Source organism: Amphiura filiformis, chromosome 11, assembly GCF_039555335.1.
Source record: "Amphiura filiformis chromosome 11, Afil_fr2py, whole genome shotgun sequence".
Lineage (NCBI taxonomy): Eukaryota > Metazoa > Echinodermata > Ophiuroidea > Amphilepidida > Amphiuridae > Amphiura > Amphiura filiformis.
The window spans coordinates 29,133,056-29,151,851 of record NC_092638.1 but is presented as its reverse complement, the minus strand read 5'-3'; the positions used below and the strand labels follow the sequence as shown (position 1 = coordinate 29,151,851).

General features: G+C 36.7%; 1 protein-coding gene and 1 long non-coding RNA gene across 2 annotated transcripts in view; one reads left to right on the top strand and one right to left on the bottom strand.

The window, feature by feature from the left end:
* The window catches only part of LOC140164687 (thioredoxin reductase 2, mitochondrial-like), a 65,271-nt gene extending 59,939 nt beyond the window's left edge, over window positions 1–5,332 (bottom strand). The window contains exons 1-3 of the mRNA XM_072188036.1: window positions 5,233–5,332; window positions 1,578–1,652; window positions 532–588 (exon numbers count right to left, since the gene is read on the bottom strand). Coding sequence (XP_072044137.1) covers window positions 532–588; window positions 1,578–1,652; window positions 5,233–5,326 — 226 coding nt within the window. The 5' untranslated portion in view covers window positions 5,327–5,332. The remainder of the gene's footprint in view (window positions 1–531; window positions 589–1,577; window positions 1,653–5,232) is intronic.
* A 2,261-nt stretch (window positions 5,333–7,593) lies between these two features.
* On the top strand, window positions 7,594–11,322 carry LOC140164686 (uncharacterized). Its single transcript, XR_011860560.1, has 3 exons — window positions 7,594–8,034; window positions 10,095–10,213; window positions 11,297–11,322. It is a non-coding gene; the product is annotated as an uncharacterized lncRNA (long non-coding RNA).
* The last annotated feature ends 7,474 nt before the right edge of the window (window positions 11,323–18,796 follow it).

Here is an 18,796-nt window from a genome sequence, read left to right as displayed (position 1 = left end):
GAAATCCATACACCCCTATGGAATACATGACATTACTTAACTCTCCTACACAGGGGGTGTAGATTTCAAATGGAGTACCCCTTGAGGTATAGCCCTATTTGAAATTCACACTCCCTGTCTGGGAGATTGAAGTTATGTGTATGTGGGTGTATGGATTTTAAATAGAATAGCCCAATTCTACTACTATTCTGTAGTGCAATATTTTTGCTGGGTTAAATTTTCACAATCTTATCAATTCTGGAAGTTTATATATAATTAGGTGTTTACTTTGCTTTACCAAATATATTCACATGAAGTACTATGTAATAAATATTTTCATGGGATTTAAAATTTGCGGTTGTCTGTTCGACCACGAACAGTGTTAAATTTAAACCAACTCAAAAATTTCCCACTATACAGGGCCTCCTTGGAAATCAGTGTTTGACATTGAAGGAGCTACCCTGGGTAAAGAAAGTTCAAATAAATAATAATAATAATAATACTATGACAGTATCTAGAGGGTTCTTATAATTTTACAGAGTTATTCTTTACCTTTAGGTGTAGGGTCCACATAATCCAAAACCATCACTTTCTTGTCATATTGGGCAGCTGAAAAGAAAATATGTTGAAGTCAACTGCAACTATATATCTTACCACAGTATGTAACTTATGTTATGAGTAAAAATGTCAACTAAAATTTCAAACCATTTATTTACATTCACTCTTAACTCTCACCTCTTCTTCTATAAAAATTTTTTAAAAAATCAGCAAAACAAGCAATAGCAAATTCTACTGAATTTTCAACTCATTTAAGGTAGTGCTACACCCCCTGATAAATTTTGTGACTAATTTTGCATTTTTCTCAAAAAATAACTACACACTGGTAACAAACTGTATATTATAGGGGCAAGGAATCCAATTACTTCACTGAAATTTCAGTGATTCCCAAGACAAGTGGTTTACTATAATGTTGTTAAGAAATGAGGTACATTCTAGTGGTACCTTTTTTCTTATTATAAAGAACGTGCCCCTTGTCTTGAGTAACTAAAATTTCAGTGTAGTAACTGGATTCCTTGCCCCTATAACTTTTGTTACCAGTGCGTTATTATTAATGCAAAAATAGTCACAAATTTATCAAGGGGTGTAGTGCCACCTTATGGCCACATTTTAACAATTAACAAGTCAAAATTTTTGAATTATTAATTATGGCTTTTACTGCAATTTCTATGGTGAGGCAACAAGAAAAACAAAACCCATTCTACAGGTTCAACCAACCCAGATTTTATGTTTGATATATTTTTTAATTTTTAGGACTCGGGCAGCAGATTTTTCGACAGCAGGCCAAAAAGGCTGAAGTGATTGATTTGGACTGAATTTTCTTGAAAAATATTCAAAATATTTTAAAATTCAAATAAGTTTCAAAATATGTTTATGAAAAATTTACAGATTTGATTTCAGATATTTTAAGCTTTATGTAATTGTTTAGGGTTATTTATCCTCTTCCAGAAAAATATCCCAACTGACCGACCCCACTTGGAAAGTCCATCCACCCGTAAGACATGTTGTTTTTTCGTCCCATAATATGGGTGTTTTTTTACCTTCTTTAGCACACGCCAGTCCACCTGACCCTCCTCCAATGACAAGTAAATCATAATCATACTTGTCAGAAGAACCTGTGTAAAAAAAGAAAAGAAAAAATAATAAAATCATAAAAATTTCATGTGTACATGTACATTTTCAGTGGAGCAACACAGCATTCTGTACAATGTTGCCAAATTGAGTATAAAGTTTTCATTGATTCAGGGACCATGTATGAAGGACTGGAAATGGCTTCCGCCTCTGCATCTGTAGTAAACTGTGCAAACTGCTTATGACAGGGTATCTCGAACAGAGCGTAGACGCACTGCAAAGCAGCTAAAAGAGGGTCCCTTTGTGATACCCAGTAGGTTGTTGTGAATACTCTCAATCATCTGGAAATCCATATCAAAACGTTTTAGCTGTGAGAGACCCATTACAAACTGCGACTTATAACTTCTTTCCAACACTGCTTATAGGGATCACAAGGTCAAACGCAATCTCTGTGTGTAGTTCAATGCAGTCTCAGATTACCATCTTTAAACTTTGTGAAACCTCAACATACGAACCGGCTCACTGCACGGACTGTGTACAGAATGCGGCAAAGACCAATATACCTAGTTCAAGCAGAGGTGATTTGGGGTTTTTGCTCGTACCAATTTTTTTTCAGATTTGTCGCTGTACGCGATCCGGCGAGTGAGATACTTGACAAATCAGATTCTTTCTTAGATGATAAGCTTGGAAACATCCCAAGCTTCAATTGGATACCTCGACCAGGTATACAATGGTTCCATGTCATTATAACGCTTTGAGATCAATGGTCAAAATACGTAGAAAATCATAGAAAAGTTGAAAAACGTGGATTTCAGGCAGAAAACAAAACATTTTTAATACAAAGGTGGAGGTAAATAAAAATTATTTGCGAGTAAACAATATCATCTACATTATTTTCGATGCAATAATAAAATGCAGGACATTCTCATGTTTGTTTTGGTATATCGACTGTGATATATGACTAATAATTTCAAAGTTGTGATTTTAGTAATACAAATGTTTTGAGAAAATGTTTGATTTTTTTTTATTTTAGTGGACGGTAGGCGCGGATGTTAATGGAATGAAATAAGAAAATGAGTAATGATGCTTAGGGTACCCTAACGTTTTGATATGGTAAACGAGACAAGATTAAATCAAGTCAACCAGGTAAACGTACCTTGGAGCAACCAACGTTGCGGCCAGAACCACTGACCTTCAGCTGGGTTGTGATGTTAAACACCTTGTGACGTCATATGACGAGGTAGAGTTCTGATGGTTCTTTCCCAGGTGTGTGAGAGATTGTTTCTGAGTCCACCACCACCTCAGAAACAATCTCTCACACGCCTGGGACAGAACCATCAGAACTCTACCTCGCCAAATGAATGATGTCTTGTAAGGCGCTCTGTGCTTTGTGGAGCGCCATATAAATGTTTTATAATAATAATAATAATAATAATAATAATGTCTTAAAGTGACGTCATCGGGAGTCAAGGTGTTTAACATCACAACCCAGCTGAAGGTCAGTGCTTCTGGCCGCAACGTTGGTTGCTCCAAGGTACGTTTATCTGGTTGACTTGATTTAATCTTGTCTCTCGCCCAGTAGGTTGTTGTTGTTGTTGTTGATTTTGAAGTCTTGAAAGGTTGGTAAGTCTCTGATATCAGGTAAAGTAGGCCTATTCCAAAGGGTATAAATGTATTCTTGTAACAGTCTTTAATTGGTTGTAGTCTAACAAAAGAAATGAATGAGGTCTGTCTAGTACATTATCTTGGTCTGGTGCCAGTGGTGAATTTATTGATGTTGATGGAGACAAGCTGATGTTGTGCTTTGTACAGGAGAGAGAGTGGAACGCTTAGTCTCCTTTCTTCAACTGCGCAAGTTATGTCAAGTCCCCCCATGCACTCCTATGGTACATGTAAGTCTTAGGCACATGAAAGTTGATTCCGAGTTTATCGTCCCCCGCCTGCATCACTTTTTGAAAACCAAAAATACCCGCGTCAAATTTTCAAAAATGCCAAAATAATTCATTATTTTCAAAATATCAGTGTTTTCACCAGTTTTAGCAATTGGAAACAGTGTTCGATTTACCGCCTGCATACCTGCACCAGTGCATGTAACATTCCCTTTGTGCATGCAGCTTTTCACTACCTGCCTGCACGCTGCATGTACGATTTTATAGCACTAGCGATATGACAAGGCCAATATACAAAAGTAAACAAGCAGTCAGTCCGATTTGGAAAAACCCAATCTATTTTTAGCGCAACATCCTGACTTCAGGGCTGACGCAATTGACAATTCCCGATACCCCTATCACGTGAGTACTGTCACTTTTTTTCATTGACTTCCCTAGTCTTCTACACAGCCAGTTTGCGTCAGTCTGATACTCGTTGATCCTAACAAACATTCGCGATAGCCACATACAGTCTGGTCCAAGACTATGACTTCCCTTACAGGGGCTAGCGTAATGTGACGTCATCCACCAATTCCCGATACCCTCGCACATGTCGAAGCTGTCATTTTCATTTAATTGAAAAAAAAAGAACCGGAATTTAAACCGTGGGAAATATTTGTTTACGTACGGAAAATAATCATAATAATGTCCAGCAAAAAAGGAAATAGCTCAAAAAACACTTGCATCATTCTGGAAATTGTGCACCTCGTCGGCGACTAGTTCTAGAACAGATGAAGCCACAGCATCCAGTGTTTTGGCTAAGAAATACATGAAATCGGCGAGTGATCGGCATAAAAATGACACTGACAGTGGAGCCGGGAATATTATTACAAGCTTAACTGACAATGATTGTGATTCAATGTGATTTTATGTTTGCTTTAATTTTGGTGCATGCACACTTTTTGCTGTGCATGTAGAAATTTTGGGCTACATGCACCAGTGCAGGTAGGAAAAAATTTGTAAATCGGACACCGATTGGTAACATATATTTTTGTTTGTAAAACATAAATTCATAACTTGAAAGCAAAACCAGGCTCTTTAACTTTTCTAATGAGTCCCTACCTTTCGTGGCTTTAAATCAACACGCATTTTAGGTCAATAATGAGATCTGATGAAATAATGAAAAATGAAAAAGTCACGTCACCAACCTGGGAAAAAAAAGGGACGATAAACTCGGAATTGACTTTCATGGGCCTTATCAGAGAATATGGCCTAATGTTCCGACACTAATTTCAACATAACTTCACTTAGCAATACAGTAGAAGATTGGTGTTGGTGTCAAATTGTTTCTGAGAAGTTCCCTCTTCCAATAAAGAACAATTCATGTTAATAGAATTAATTTGACATTTTTATGCCTGTCCCTAATATAACCCTGAAAAAAATGACCACAAATTTTCCTGGAAAAATTGAGTTTATTATGCTTACTATGGGGTTGACCCATAATTTTCATGTCAAAAAGGGGGCCCTGAAATTTTTGAGATCTCAAAGGGGGACCCGAAAAACTTTCGCGATGAAATTTTTTTGCATCAGCCCCACCTAACAAGTGTTTGTGAACGGTCCCTTAACTTTTAAGCTTAACGAATAACGTGAACACGTAATTTAAAAGCCTCAGCTATCTAAGCTGATATTCCATGTTTCATGTTATTGTTTAAAGAATTAAACATTCTATTCATTACAGAAGAAGATGCTTCCTCACCTTGTGAACAAATCGTCCTGTTAATCGGACTTAATCTATGAATTTTTCTGCAACTTAGGAACAGCAACCTACTACCACACATGGGCAGCGCCATGTTTGTTGTTTACTATCACAGCGCCGCCACTTATTGTCATCAGGGGTTGTCAGACTGACACTCGTTTTACCATGTTTATCATTGATCTTTAATTCTTCAACTATTTTACACCGTTTTCTACATAGGCCTACTGCAGTTACTGTCCGTTTTCCTATACACAATACACAGTGCTCTTACCATTGACGCGTGACCTCTACAAATAGTGTATGTTAGAAGTAGGCCTATAGGCAATCGCCTAGAACGTCACTAAAAATAACCGGCCAATATTTAAAGTATTCTCTGAAATTCTAGAAAATATAGTTTTGTATAGGGCCTATATGGTGTTTGGAAATATTCGCACTTTGGTGTTTTAGTGTATGTTATTATATAGGTAATAGGATATTGCCTAGTAACGTCACTGTTTTAAAAATAACCGGCCAATATTTAAAGTATTTTTTGAAATTTTAGAAAATATAGTTTTGTAACATGTCCTAAATTTTTAGCTAATTTAGGTGTTTGGAAATATTCGCACTTTCGTGTTTTAGGAAGGATATGTAAACAACAGATAGGCCTAACACCAAAAATATGAAGAAATTATTTTCAAACCGTGTTAAGCCTGCAACCATTATGCTTCTCATTTTCATGAATGCTGTTTAACAATGCAGCAAACAAAAGCCCACACAGTAGGCCTATTGTTACCTTGCGTTCGCTTTATAGGCATAGGCCTAATCGTTCACCCAACTGAAACTATAATACCAGCTCATTGCTCATTGCACGGGTAAAACAGAAACATGTGTAGTGTGGATTTAACCAGAGAAGATCTGATTTAATCAGTTGAGCTGTTTTCAATGAGTGTTATCTTGGTTTAGGCCTAATAGCTTTTAATGTGGTTTAAGTCCTGTAAAGGTCGTGGTGAATTTTACTGTAGACACACACCACCTCAATGCCTTCGGCAAAATATTTCCCTAAGTTCAGGTGTGCCATTTGCGCATGCGCGAAAGTAGTTTGATTGACAGATTTCACCTCTGACCTCGATCAGCTGTTTTTGCGACAGTCATAACACTGACAGAAGACAAGCGGCTAGGGGACGCAGGGGTAACCTTACTTCATCTATTGTGTCCAATACTTAGCTAATACTTAATCCGATAAGTGATCGATGTATATCGATAAAAAATAGGATCAAGATCATGGAATTAAGCTATGGCGGCGCGCTTTAATACTTTACGAGGTGATTCAGCCAGATACCTGCGGATTCAGCATTCAACAACAATAAAAATATAAACAAAATAATGATAATATTATAAGAATATAAGGTATAGGCCTATTAGATTTCTTTTATTACAGAGATTAAACATTTTTTATCATAGGCCTAAATATGAATTCGTAACGTTAGGCCTATACCAGAAAAATGTTATATTAAAATGCACTTTGTGATTTTTAAATTGGTTAAAACTAAGCACTTTAATAATTCTCATAATTATTGTTGATACAAATAGGAATGCGTCTTTTGAGCATGCCTAATACGTATTTATTGTATTATAGTTTTGCAACTATTTTTGTTATTATTTATATATTGTGTTAATTCAATTCAACAAAATGTTTTCGAGTTTTCAACATCATTCGCAAAAGGTTAGAAAAGGTTCTCAAACATATCATTATTCATAGTGGTGACAAAATATTTGGCAAAAAATGTTTGCAGAAAATATTTTTCAATAACATTTTGAAAACATTTTAAAAATATTTTTGTAGTGTCCATACAAAACGTTTTAAAATGTTTTCATGACCTTTATTTAACCCGACATTTAATGTTATTAAAACGTTTTTACCAAAACCAAAACCCAAAAATATAGGCCTAACCTGTTAAAAAAACATTTTAAAAACGTTTCGTGTTTGCCGGGATGGCATTTCAGACCTTCACATTAAAATGTAGATTACTTGGTAGCTTTATATTATAAATGGTCAATGATTTAACATACATGTTTTGTAAAAGTTATTATTATTATCATTATTTATAAACATTGTGATGATTTTTCATTATTATTATAAATTTTTATTTCATTTCAAATTGTAATATTTTATATTTATTTAACTTTTATTCCATGCAGATTTATGCGCACACGTTAAACTTGGTAAATTTCGCACAGTGGTCCTCTGGGGATAATTGCCTATCGATTGGATTGATCATGGATATAAACTTGTTGGTGATGTCATAAGCTTAACTTTGGTGGACAATAGAATAACCATTGATTGACAAGGTTACCCCTGCGTCCCCTAGCCGCTTGTGACAGACAAAAGTATCCAGTTGCGAAAATCGAATTATTTGCCTCATTTTAGCGACGTGCTTGGACTAGTTTGCAATAGTAATATTAGTATTCAATTCACTGAATATTTAGAGAAGCAAATGACATGATGGATAAGGACAGTTTAAGGCCACGGACATCGAATATACCACGAAAACTAGCTCGTTCACGTAGCGTTTTCGTTGTCCCACTGGCCTACTACTACACGTAGATTGCCTGGCGATCGGAGTGTTATCGTCAAGCACCTCGGACTACACGAAAACATGACGAGATTTGTCCCATTCACCACTGCATCACACAGATCTGTTGTTCATGCACTGTCATGACTGTACATTCATGATCATTGCAATACAGTGTATGTCGTGTATGTGTATACCGTTCTCCTGGCTGAGTATGTTGGGTGTGTTGTTTGTACCTCGACTCTGCAAGGTGAGTTTCTTTTTATAACTCATTAATTTTTTTAATGCACAAGTAAAACTAAACGACACAACATTAATTTTAACTGGCAGTGTCAAGTGAGGATTCGCTATAGTATAGACGAATCCAACGAGCCAAGTCATGGTCAGGATTTGGTCGGCCATTAGGCCAAGTAAAATAAAAAACATGTTTCACGTCCGGGTTTCGAAAAAAAAAGGAGGAAGAGGGTCTTTTTATTTTCTATTTTTATCACAAAATTGGTGTAAATAGCCATACTTAGAGCTCAGTGTTTTAGCGTGATACAATAATGCCTGGAAAAAGGAGGAGAGTTACACCCCTCAAATGATCACAAAACCTTCCTAACGTGTTTCTTGTATCTTAACAAGGCTATAGAAAGCATCCTAACTTCCTAGACATATATTTTGAAAAGTTATAACCGAATTTCAAAAAATAAAAATATATTTGAAGAAACCTCAAAAAAGGAAGCGGTAGAGGACTTGAAACATGTTTATTTTTTATTTGGCCTTATTAGGGTCCCTGCATGCACCAAACAGGTGTTGTGAGTGCCCAATTGGGTGGATTAAACCCGCTTAAAATTTGATGTGAGATTCTTTTGTGTTGTAAACTGTCATCATTCTTTTGTCTCGTGTAACACGGGTGGTAGAATGCAGTTTAAAATATCCTTCAAGGGCGCATCATTTCACATTTTAGGTGAGATAGTTTGGTCCCCGTCGCGGCTATGGCCGCCATTAAGGTGCAGGAATGCGTGAAATTTGATTCGTCTATGGCCATGCGTTTTGAACTCAACACCCAAAAAGGGTGGTGGCGTCACACTTTTCACTGTGATCATTTGGTTTCATAAGTGTATCTTTGGAAGAAAACAAGATATGACAGGAAATTTGGTGTCAAATGATAGCTAAGGTATCAATTAATAATTATGGAGAGTTTCATTCAGATATCTTGAATATCGGCAGAATGGCACTCAATCCAATTGACCAAGTCAGGGGTGGTGGTGGCAGCGGTGCATGTGGCAGCGGTGCAGTCATGTACAATCTCTATGGGTAGTTTGCATTTTAAGTGCACCCGATTGTAAAATTGGACATTATATACTTCAAATTTGTTCTAATTACTATAAATTTGGTGTCAAAAGATAGCTTAGTTGTCCATGTACACATTTAAATAGCTTAACTTTCTCTAATTAAAATGAGATGACTGGTAGTCACAAGTAAGTCACATGACAATTCAAATTCGATCCTATTCTCTACACATTAAACCCAAATTTTCAAGCGCAATATACCACTTGAGATTACCACCGCTGTATTTTGAAAAGTATACACCCTATGATAGCAAAAGTATACATTTTTTGAAAGCTCTTGGCTCAGGGAATCCAAAAATGCACTTCATATCAGTGTAGGGTGTTACCCGAAGGAAATATTTTAGAAAATGTACAAGACTGATGGGATGAAATGCTATAAAAATCCACCGCCATTTTCTGAAATACACATTGGTTTACTACCATAAAGCTTTATAGCATTAGAAAGCTAATGGTCTGAACATTTCAAAACTGCATTAAGAATTGATGAAGGGTTACACATGAAAATCGGTGCGTCAGGGAGGGTTCATCTAAAATGAAAAAAGGGCTTGCATTTTTTACATTATTTCTTTCCACATGCACCCTACACTAGTTCTGATTCCATTTTTAGAATCCTTGGGCCAATAGGTTTCTAAAAATGTATACGTTGACTATCATAGGGTGTATAGATTTCCAGATATGACCCATTATACCTAACTTGGTGCATCGTAACAGAAAATTTGAGGTGTGACGGAAAGTCGGCGAGTTCAGTGCGCATGGCCCTATAGGAAAATATGATTTTGACTTCATCTTCAGTCTCAATCCCAACCCACAGCAAGTGAGCAAACATAAAGTCTTGATTTTTGCAGAGTATGTAGGCCTACTATATGTTTACAAAGCAATCGTGTAAAAACAGAATTTTGAAAAATATTCAGGGCATACCCCTTAGCAAATGTTACAATGGCTTTAATTACAATGTCATACTGTATTGTCTTTCCAGAAACTGGCACACGAAAGGTCCATTCAGCAAGGCATATCTTCCAAAAATCTGAACTATAAACACACGCTGAAGCAAAGCACCTGCAACCTAACAGCACAGCTTTCCTTATTGAGGAGGATGTAAGTAATTTCATTTACAAAGTTGTAGCCAAGGGGTGCAGCACACCACACAAAATGCCAATACCTTATTCCTATGTGTTCCTATATTTAATTCTCAGGCACGACAGGTATATATGAAATGAAAGTGCCCTCTGACAAAAAATAAAAGAGAAAATCAGAAGGGCAAAAGAAAAGAAAAGGGACAAGGAACCCTTTTCTGCCGAAATTAACCTGATCATGACCGAAAATAGTGTAAAAGACGAAATTTTTGCGTGCTACGTCCCAATAAAGCCTTTTTTAGAAGCTCAAAGACATACAACCTCTCTATGTATAATTGTATGATGCAACTTTTTTTGCAATGCAGAGTTTTTTGTGTACCACCTAAGTTTTATTTTGCCCTCCTTACTAAAAAAAAAAAAAAAGATGGCTATGCCCATGAAACTATGCACGACTAGTAGACTTAGTAAATTACAGATTAGTGCTTTAAATCTGTCTCCGCTCTCACAGTTCATAAAAAAAATTAAAATTGCAAAATGATTGCAAGTGACTACTTTTGACTTTATGACCTTTGACCTCACACCTATTGAAATAGCATATCATGACTCTGCTACAATAATTTATCATTTTGGAAGGAAAATCTAAAAATTTAAAAAGATAGTACATTAAGGCTTTAAGGTACTACACCCTGGCCAATTTTGTGCTTATTTTTTGCATTTTTCATAAAAATTATAGCACATTGGTGACAAGTAAGATATGTATAGGGCAAGGACTCCCAACTACTGTACTGAAAATTCAGCAACTCAAAGCAAGTAGTTATTGATTTTTTGATCAAATATTGGTTTTCCCTCATTTTTGACTGTAACTCCACAACTGTTGTCTGTGCTGATATAAAATTTCCAGTGCAGTAGTTGTAGTCCTTGCCCCTATAATATACATATCTTACTTGTCCCCAATGCCCTATAATTTTGAGAAAAATGCACAAATAGGCACAAAATTGGGCAGGTGTAGTACCTTAAACACACAAACAGCCTAGATACCATAATCCTGATAATAATGTGTAATAATTAATCATTGGCTATTATTTTATTTTATTCCAATTTCCAGGTGCAGCAGTACTACTGAGGATACTGGTTTAAGTGAAAGACAAAGAGGATGATGGTTTGGAAGTCAACAGCTGGCATCTGTTATCTGTCGCATCACTCGCTAGCCGTACTATAGGGCTTTTTAAACACACTATATCCGAGAACTGCTAAAACCCACTAACCGCTCCACCCAAAAGGGGGAATTAGCAGTCTGGGTTTAGCAGTTCTCTGGATATAGCCAGGTTTTACGATATAGCATGGTTTTGGACCACCACAGTCAAAAGGCCGTAGTAGGGCTATCACTGCATGCATTGAAAACTTTCCCAACATTATGTCAACAATTAAATTTTTTGAAGAAAATCTTTTCTGGAGGGTGAACATTTGATGAGAACTTAAATACTTGCATAGTAATTTATGTGGTGCATAAATTAACTAGTAAATGTTTGCTCAATTATTAAAATAATAAGGACCTCAACAAATGACTCTGACATCATGTGATGTAATCGTAATGCATAGTTCCTTACAGGCTGTAAAAGTTGCATGGAATTATTGGAAATGTTCTAGGCACTTTTCTTTGGTTTGCCTCAAATTCAGCAGTGACGTCAATGTCTTTTCATGGCTGCGCCACACGAACCACCCTTTTTGCTACACAATTAACTATCGCACGCGATTCAATCGGCGCCCACTAAAATATGCACCTACGTCACTACTGAACTTGAGGGGAACCAATGTATAGCCAAGGTTCCCTAGTCCAAAAATACGGATCGCTAGTCCGAAAAAATAGGAAATGGTTCACAAGTCCAAAAATAAATAAGGTTTACAAGACCTTAGCAATGGAAAATCTGCAGCCATTAGGACTAGCGACCATTTTTTTCTTGGACTAGTGACATTTATGACTAGCGCACCTTAGGATTAGCGGATGCAGGATAGAGTAATTGTAGACCAAATTGTTTAGTAGCTGCTACTGGTTTACCTTCATCCCGTAAATATGATGAGTATCCAGTCCACTAATCAAGGGTTTAGGACCAGAAGGCCCAACTGCAATAGCTGCCCCATAGACATTTTGATAATTTATCTAAAATATGACACTTGGCAGCTATTGCAGATAAGGCCTCGTTAATGTCTGTTATTTATTAAATAAATAAAAGAAGACCCTACATGTAAACCCTTAACATAAAACTAAAATAAAAGAAGGTCCTACATGTAAACCCTTGACTTATAAATGCTTTTAAAGGAGTGTAAGTGTTCATAGTTTATTATTGGCAGACACTGTTTCTTTCATGAAAGCTGTGACTGTGCATCAATGCATTCACACCCAAAGCCTTCAGGAAAGACTAGCCGATGTCAGTCAATGCTACAATGTAGTCTTTTGTGAAGGCACCATATTAACACACAAGCTGGACTCAATTTCAGTCAGGGCCATTGCCTGCAGTTTTTCAGTTTTGGCCTTTGTGCCCTGATCTTTGTTAACTTCAAGGTGTTCTTCATTCCTCTTGACAAGTGGTGCCAAATGGCCTTGACAAAGGGTCCCCCAAATGAAGGTCTGAACAAAAGCCTTCTCAAAAGACTAGTGGCTGCCAATAGACTGTAAATAAATGGTCTTTTTGCACTCATTATCTCATACTTCATTACTAAATGTATTTTTACACCTATTTCTCTGGTACATAATTATTAGAAAGACAAGAGTTCATGAAATAAACAAAAATGCATGGTGAATATGTAGCTTTGATCATTGTTTTAATTTATTTTGAGATCTGTAAGGAAGTGAAAAATAAAAGCACTATTTTTTCATTAAAAAAGTATGAAGAAGGAAGTCCAACAAACCAAAACAGTTGAACACACCTACTTAATAGATAATAAATGATGGGGATTTTTTTTTACTACATGTATCCTCTATTGTGTGATGGAAGATATCCAATAAAAAGTCTGCACAAAAAGTAACACAGCTGAAATATGCCTATAAGTTCAGAACTAGTAATCGTTTCCACAATATTTCTACATAGAAAGAAGGATGATTTATTTACGCTCATTTTGATACCCCATTTGTGAAATGTCGTTCAATACTGATAACACAGTACATAGTGCTTTTAAAGAAAAACCACAAATTTAAAAGTTGCCATTTACAGCAATCAATGGTTTCAATCAATGACTTCATATCAATACAAATAACCGCAACTTTCAATTCGGTATTTTTCTTTAAAAACACTGCTGTGTTGTTATTATTGAACGAGATTGGACTAATGGGGTATCAAAATGCGCGTAAATAAATCATCCTTCTTTCTATGTTGAAATATTGTGAACACAATTATTAGTTCAAACGCTACAGGCATGTTTATAACAGCTGCGTTACTTTTTGTGCAGTCTTTATTTTATAATACAATTCAGCATATTCCCTCTAAGTGATTGTGATCTGGGACAAATCCACAATTGGATCTAATCTATTAGAAATATTCAATCTAGAATTCAATCTTATTTGATTTTTAATCTAAAAACATTTGGATGGATTTTAAAAATCTAATTTGAATACATCTAATTTGATTTTAATCTAAGGGGTTAAAAATCAATCTAAGCAATTTAATCCCATATATTAAAATTGAATTAGATTGAATTCTAATCTATTGGATTGAATATTTCTAATAGATCTTAATAAATTTTCACACATTCTGTTACACCTAATTTATGAGTCCCGACTTTCAACACAAGTATTGTTCTTCAATTAGTGAGATTGAAGTGCGTTTCTGAATCCGGTCATTATTTCAGTCCTTTTAATATTTCATTTGTTCCATGACTTCCATCTGCCTCCGCTGCAAAATGTGACATGAAATGGCTCACAGTGGCATTGGTTAATGGTGTCTGGCAGTTGGTTGTTACTTGTACAGTGTAGCTCTGACCTTTTAGTAGGCCTGAAAAAGAAAAAGAGGATTTTAGAAAATTTGTCAGGGTAAAGCTGGGACAGTGGCACAATCCCCCGCATGGGGCTGTTACAGCGGCTTGGTTTGAAATCCTTGCCCACCTACTTCCCCCAAATGAGCACATGCATCTGTATTCCCCAGCCCCCCCCCTTGGCAGTGGTGGCAGATTTACCCCCAGCTAGCTGTTCCCTTGATTGCAATGAAAGTGTAGTTTTGCCACTGGTGCCCCCAATCCCCCTCCACCATCGGTTGCACACCACAGGGTTCATTTATGTGCCATATTAGGGGCTGTGCAATAATTATCGGGGGTAATAAAATGTCCGAACGACCCACCAAAAATAATCGCTTTCCTCCCTCTTTTGGCCTGCCAAAATTCTTTGCCCCCAACACATGCCAAATTTTTTGGGATCCCAATTTGCAAACCTTAAAAGGTCTAGATATGTTGTGAGCACAGCGAGCATGAAAATTTGCATATTTCAGCGTTTCCATACTGTTTTCCTAAGCCTTTTTAGAGCATTTTATTTAAAAGGCACCCCATGAATGTGTGCCAAAAATTGCTTGCCCCCCCCCCCTTGGATCGCTTGCTTGCCCCCCCATTTTTACCCTCCTTCCCGGTCTCATAATTATTGCACAGCTGAGCCCCTTATAGGTATAAGGGGCTATCATTTTCTTCAGAAGGGGGGTCATGAATATACTGGGGGGGTCATAGAATTTTAAGACCAATAATAGGGGGTTATAATTTTTGTAGCAATCAAAATAGGGGGGTTATAGAATTATTAAGGGCTGGCGACTGGTGTAACTTTTCTTACACTTTTTTTTGAACAAAATGTGCACACAATCTTTATACAATGCAAGATTTTTGCGCACTCCGTGCGCCTTCTTTACGCTTATGGTCAAAAAATTTTAACGCGCTTAGGTAATACTCCGCTCTAAAATTTTGACAGAAGGGGGGGGGTCCTAAAATTTTTTGATCTACGATAGGGGGGTCGTAAAAATTTTAGCCCGCGATCCGCGATGGAGGGGGGTCATAAAAAATTGACTTCAGTCACCGACATATTCATGACCCCCTGTCGAAGAAAATTACATCCCCTGAAAGGTGAATTCAGTCAAATTTTGCCATCAAACACTGCATCATTTTATATCAAATTAAACTCCTTGATTATAAAGAAAGCCAAAACTGAAAATCGTTTTGTCATAGCACTTTCCGTAGCAAAATTACATCTTGTCACAGATTGACTTTCATGATATCATCAAAACATTCAGCCAACATTAGAAGCTTCAATTGGCAAAACAAATCAGGATCTAGGCTCATGATGGAATTTCCGGCTCATGACAGAGCAGCTTTTCTACGGTGCGGGAACTGCTATCAAAATCCTCTAAAATTCCATGTGCGATTCTCTCATTACAAAAATAAATCATATATTTGGGTCAAGTGAAGTATTGACAACATATTCATATAGGTTTCCTTGACCGATCTTTTCTTTACGAGGAAAATTTACAAAATATTGTTGTATTTTAGCCTAGTCGTAAGAGATTCCCATTGAGTTTACATGTACCAGAGAAGATGTAATAAAGAGGAGGGTCAACAGAATTATATCCTTGAGATAATCCCGTAGGTAATCCTGTCGCATCTATTCATAGTCCTTTATTCTCAAGTAGTTAAACATCCACTTGAAATATCCTATGATGTTATGTGTGTGACCGCCCATGGTTGACCGATTTTCACTTCAGAATTGGAAATATTTCCAATGTTTCTATAGAGAATTTGTTGAAAAGTATGAAACGCGTGTGTTAAGGACCTGCTGCTTGGATGGAATACCACATGTGGATAATACAAGAAAGAAATCGAGTGCTGTAAAATTTCCCCCCAAATCCGCCCTTTTTTTTGTAAATATATACATTTCTAAAGAAGAAATTTTTAGGATTTTTAGAGAGGTGACGATTGTTGATCATTTCTATTTTATTATTTTATGTATTTTCCTGTCATTTCCTGCAAACCTAATAAAGATATTCTGATAATTGAAAACGTTCTTTATCATAAATAATAGAGGCTGAAAGTGGCAACAAGCAGCAAAAATTATAATTTGCCATGGAACTTCAGTCATATTTTATCCGAAATCTGACAAGATGGCAGGGTCTGCATGCATGGTGTGCATGGCATGATGACATGCACACACTTAGTGCCGTACTATTACGCTGACTTTCGTATTCGGCGAGGAGGACGATTTCAACCTCCTGGTTTGTTTACAAACAGAGAGGTAGACAAAAACCGTTCCGCTTGTACAAACACTCAAGTATCAGAAGGATGGTCCACAATAGCGTGATTCACGTAACCTGAATAGGGATTAAAAAGCTGTCACGTAGAACCATGTGCTTCTATTGTCCAATTTGCCATCAAGATTTCATATGGAAACAGTTCAGACCCAGTACACGATCATGTCAGAAATTAATATTTTGTTCTGGGTCTGATTATTCGGACTAGCACACACTGACCTATCCCTAAAAGCAGTTAGCTGCAACTTGTGTATCACACCCATCCCGGGTTCAAACCCCATTGTGGTATTCTATTGTAAAGCAGCTAAATAGGATGATTCATCATTTACTTTGAATGAGCGGTCTCACACATATTTTGTTTGAGGATAGCTTGTTCAACCTCCTCTTTATTACATCTTCTCTGCATGTACGAACCTGTTATTCCCACCTAGACCATGCCAAAAACATGCCCACATTTCAACTCGATTATCTACCAAACTGGTCATAGATCTCCAACAATTTTTTGATATGACATAAATGAAAGTGTTACTTACCTAATGTATCCATTTTCAGTCGAGATCTATGACTGGAATTCCTGTAATTCGTTGCCAAATATTGGTATTTTCCTCATTTTGCACCACACAAACCAATGGAAAAAGTTACTTCCGGGTTGCCGAGAAGGCAGGGAAAGTAGGCGGGGCTTGTGAGAACAACTTCTAGAATCGTTTGAGTCGGGACGGTAGAAACACCGAGTGCATTAAAAGTAACGAACCCAATGTGGTGGTGTGCTGTAGACATGACTGCATGCATCATGATTCGTTCAGATGAGATGCACTGTTCATTTTGATTAAGTATATTATCACTTTGAACCATGATGCAGTCATGTCTACAGTAGAATTCATCTCGACCTTTGCAGGACTTAACCCCATTAAAAGCTATTAAACCAAGATAACACTCATTGAAACAGCTCAACTGATTAAATCGGATCTTCTCTGGTTGTGCACAAGTGACTGTTTTCATGTGCGATATCGCAATAAAGATGGTATTCATAGCTTCAGTTGGGTAACCGATTATAAAGGAAACGAAAGGAAACAATGTTATGTGTGGCTTTGTTCACGAAATCAGACAATGTCGTGCTTTTTGTAAACCAGCATTCTTGAAAATGAGCAACATAATGATTTTTGACTTAACACGGTTTAGAAATAATTTCTTCATATTTTTGGTGTTATCTGTCGTTTACATATCCTTCCTAAAACACCAAAGTACGAGTATTTCCAAACATCTAAATTTGCTAAAATTTAGGACATGTTACAAAACTATATTGTCTAGAATTTTAGAAGAGTACTTTTAATATTGGCCGGTTATTTTTCACACAGCGACGTTAACTAGGCAATGTACTATTACCTATAACATTAACTAAAACACCAAAGTACGAATATTTCCAAACATCTAAATTAGCTAAAAATTTAGGACATGTTAAAAACTATATTTTCTAGAACTTTAGAAGAGTACTTTTAATATTGGCCGGTTATTTTTCACACAGCGACGTTAACTAGTCATATCCCCATACTGTTAACGTAGGGCTATTTGTAAAGGTCACGCGTCAATGGGAAAGAGCACTGTGTATTGTGTATAGGAAAACGGACAGTAACTGCAGTATGCCGGCAATAGTCCGTTTTATTTAAACATTTTAAGTGGGCGTAGGAGCCCCCCCCCCCCCCCCTTTGTTTGCCTGTCACTCGCTTACAAACCCAAACAAGCATGAACGATGCATGTCCCTGTCCCCTCATTTATTATACCCCCGGCTTCCCCCTGCCCCAAATGAAAATGTCTTGTTAGGCTACCTATTCAAATTGACAAAATCGCAAACTCATGGGCATTATTTGACAAGATGACCCAATTCATTTTGAGAAGATTCTGTTTGGCCTCAATTTGTGTGTGGGTGTCATTTTTGAAAAGGATCAATTCATTTTTTTTTAAACTGACAGGTAATCTTATCAAATTTGATGAGTTTCTTGACATTTTGATGAGAATATCCGATTCATAAAATAAACACAATTTTTCAGTCAAGTAGGCATAGGCCTACTCGGAAAAAGTGATCTACCGGAATCGAACAGGACTTTCAGGTTTACAAAATCGGTGCTTTTTTGTTTTCACCATGTTGTTTTCCATGTTATTTGATTCATTTTGATTCAAAGATTGTATAGATTGCCTTAAGATTCTGTTATATCTCCCTCGGAAAAGTCATGCTTGCCAAATTTGAATAAATAGCAGTAGAAAGATACTTCATCAATACCGTTATCAGAGGTAGATAGCTACTTCATCAATCTACATCAGCAGTAGAATGATACTTCATC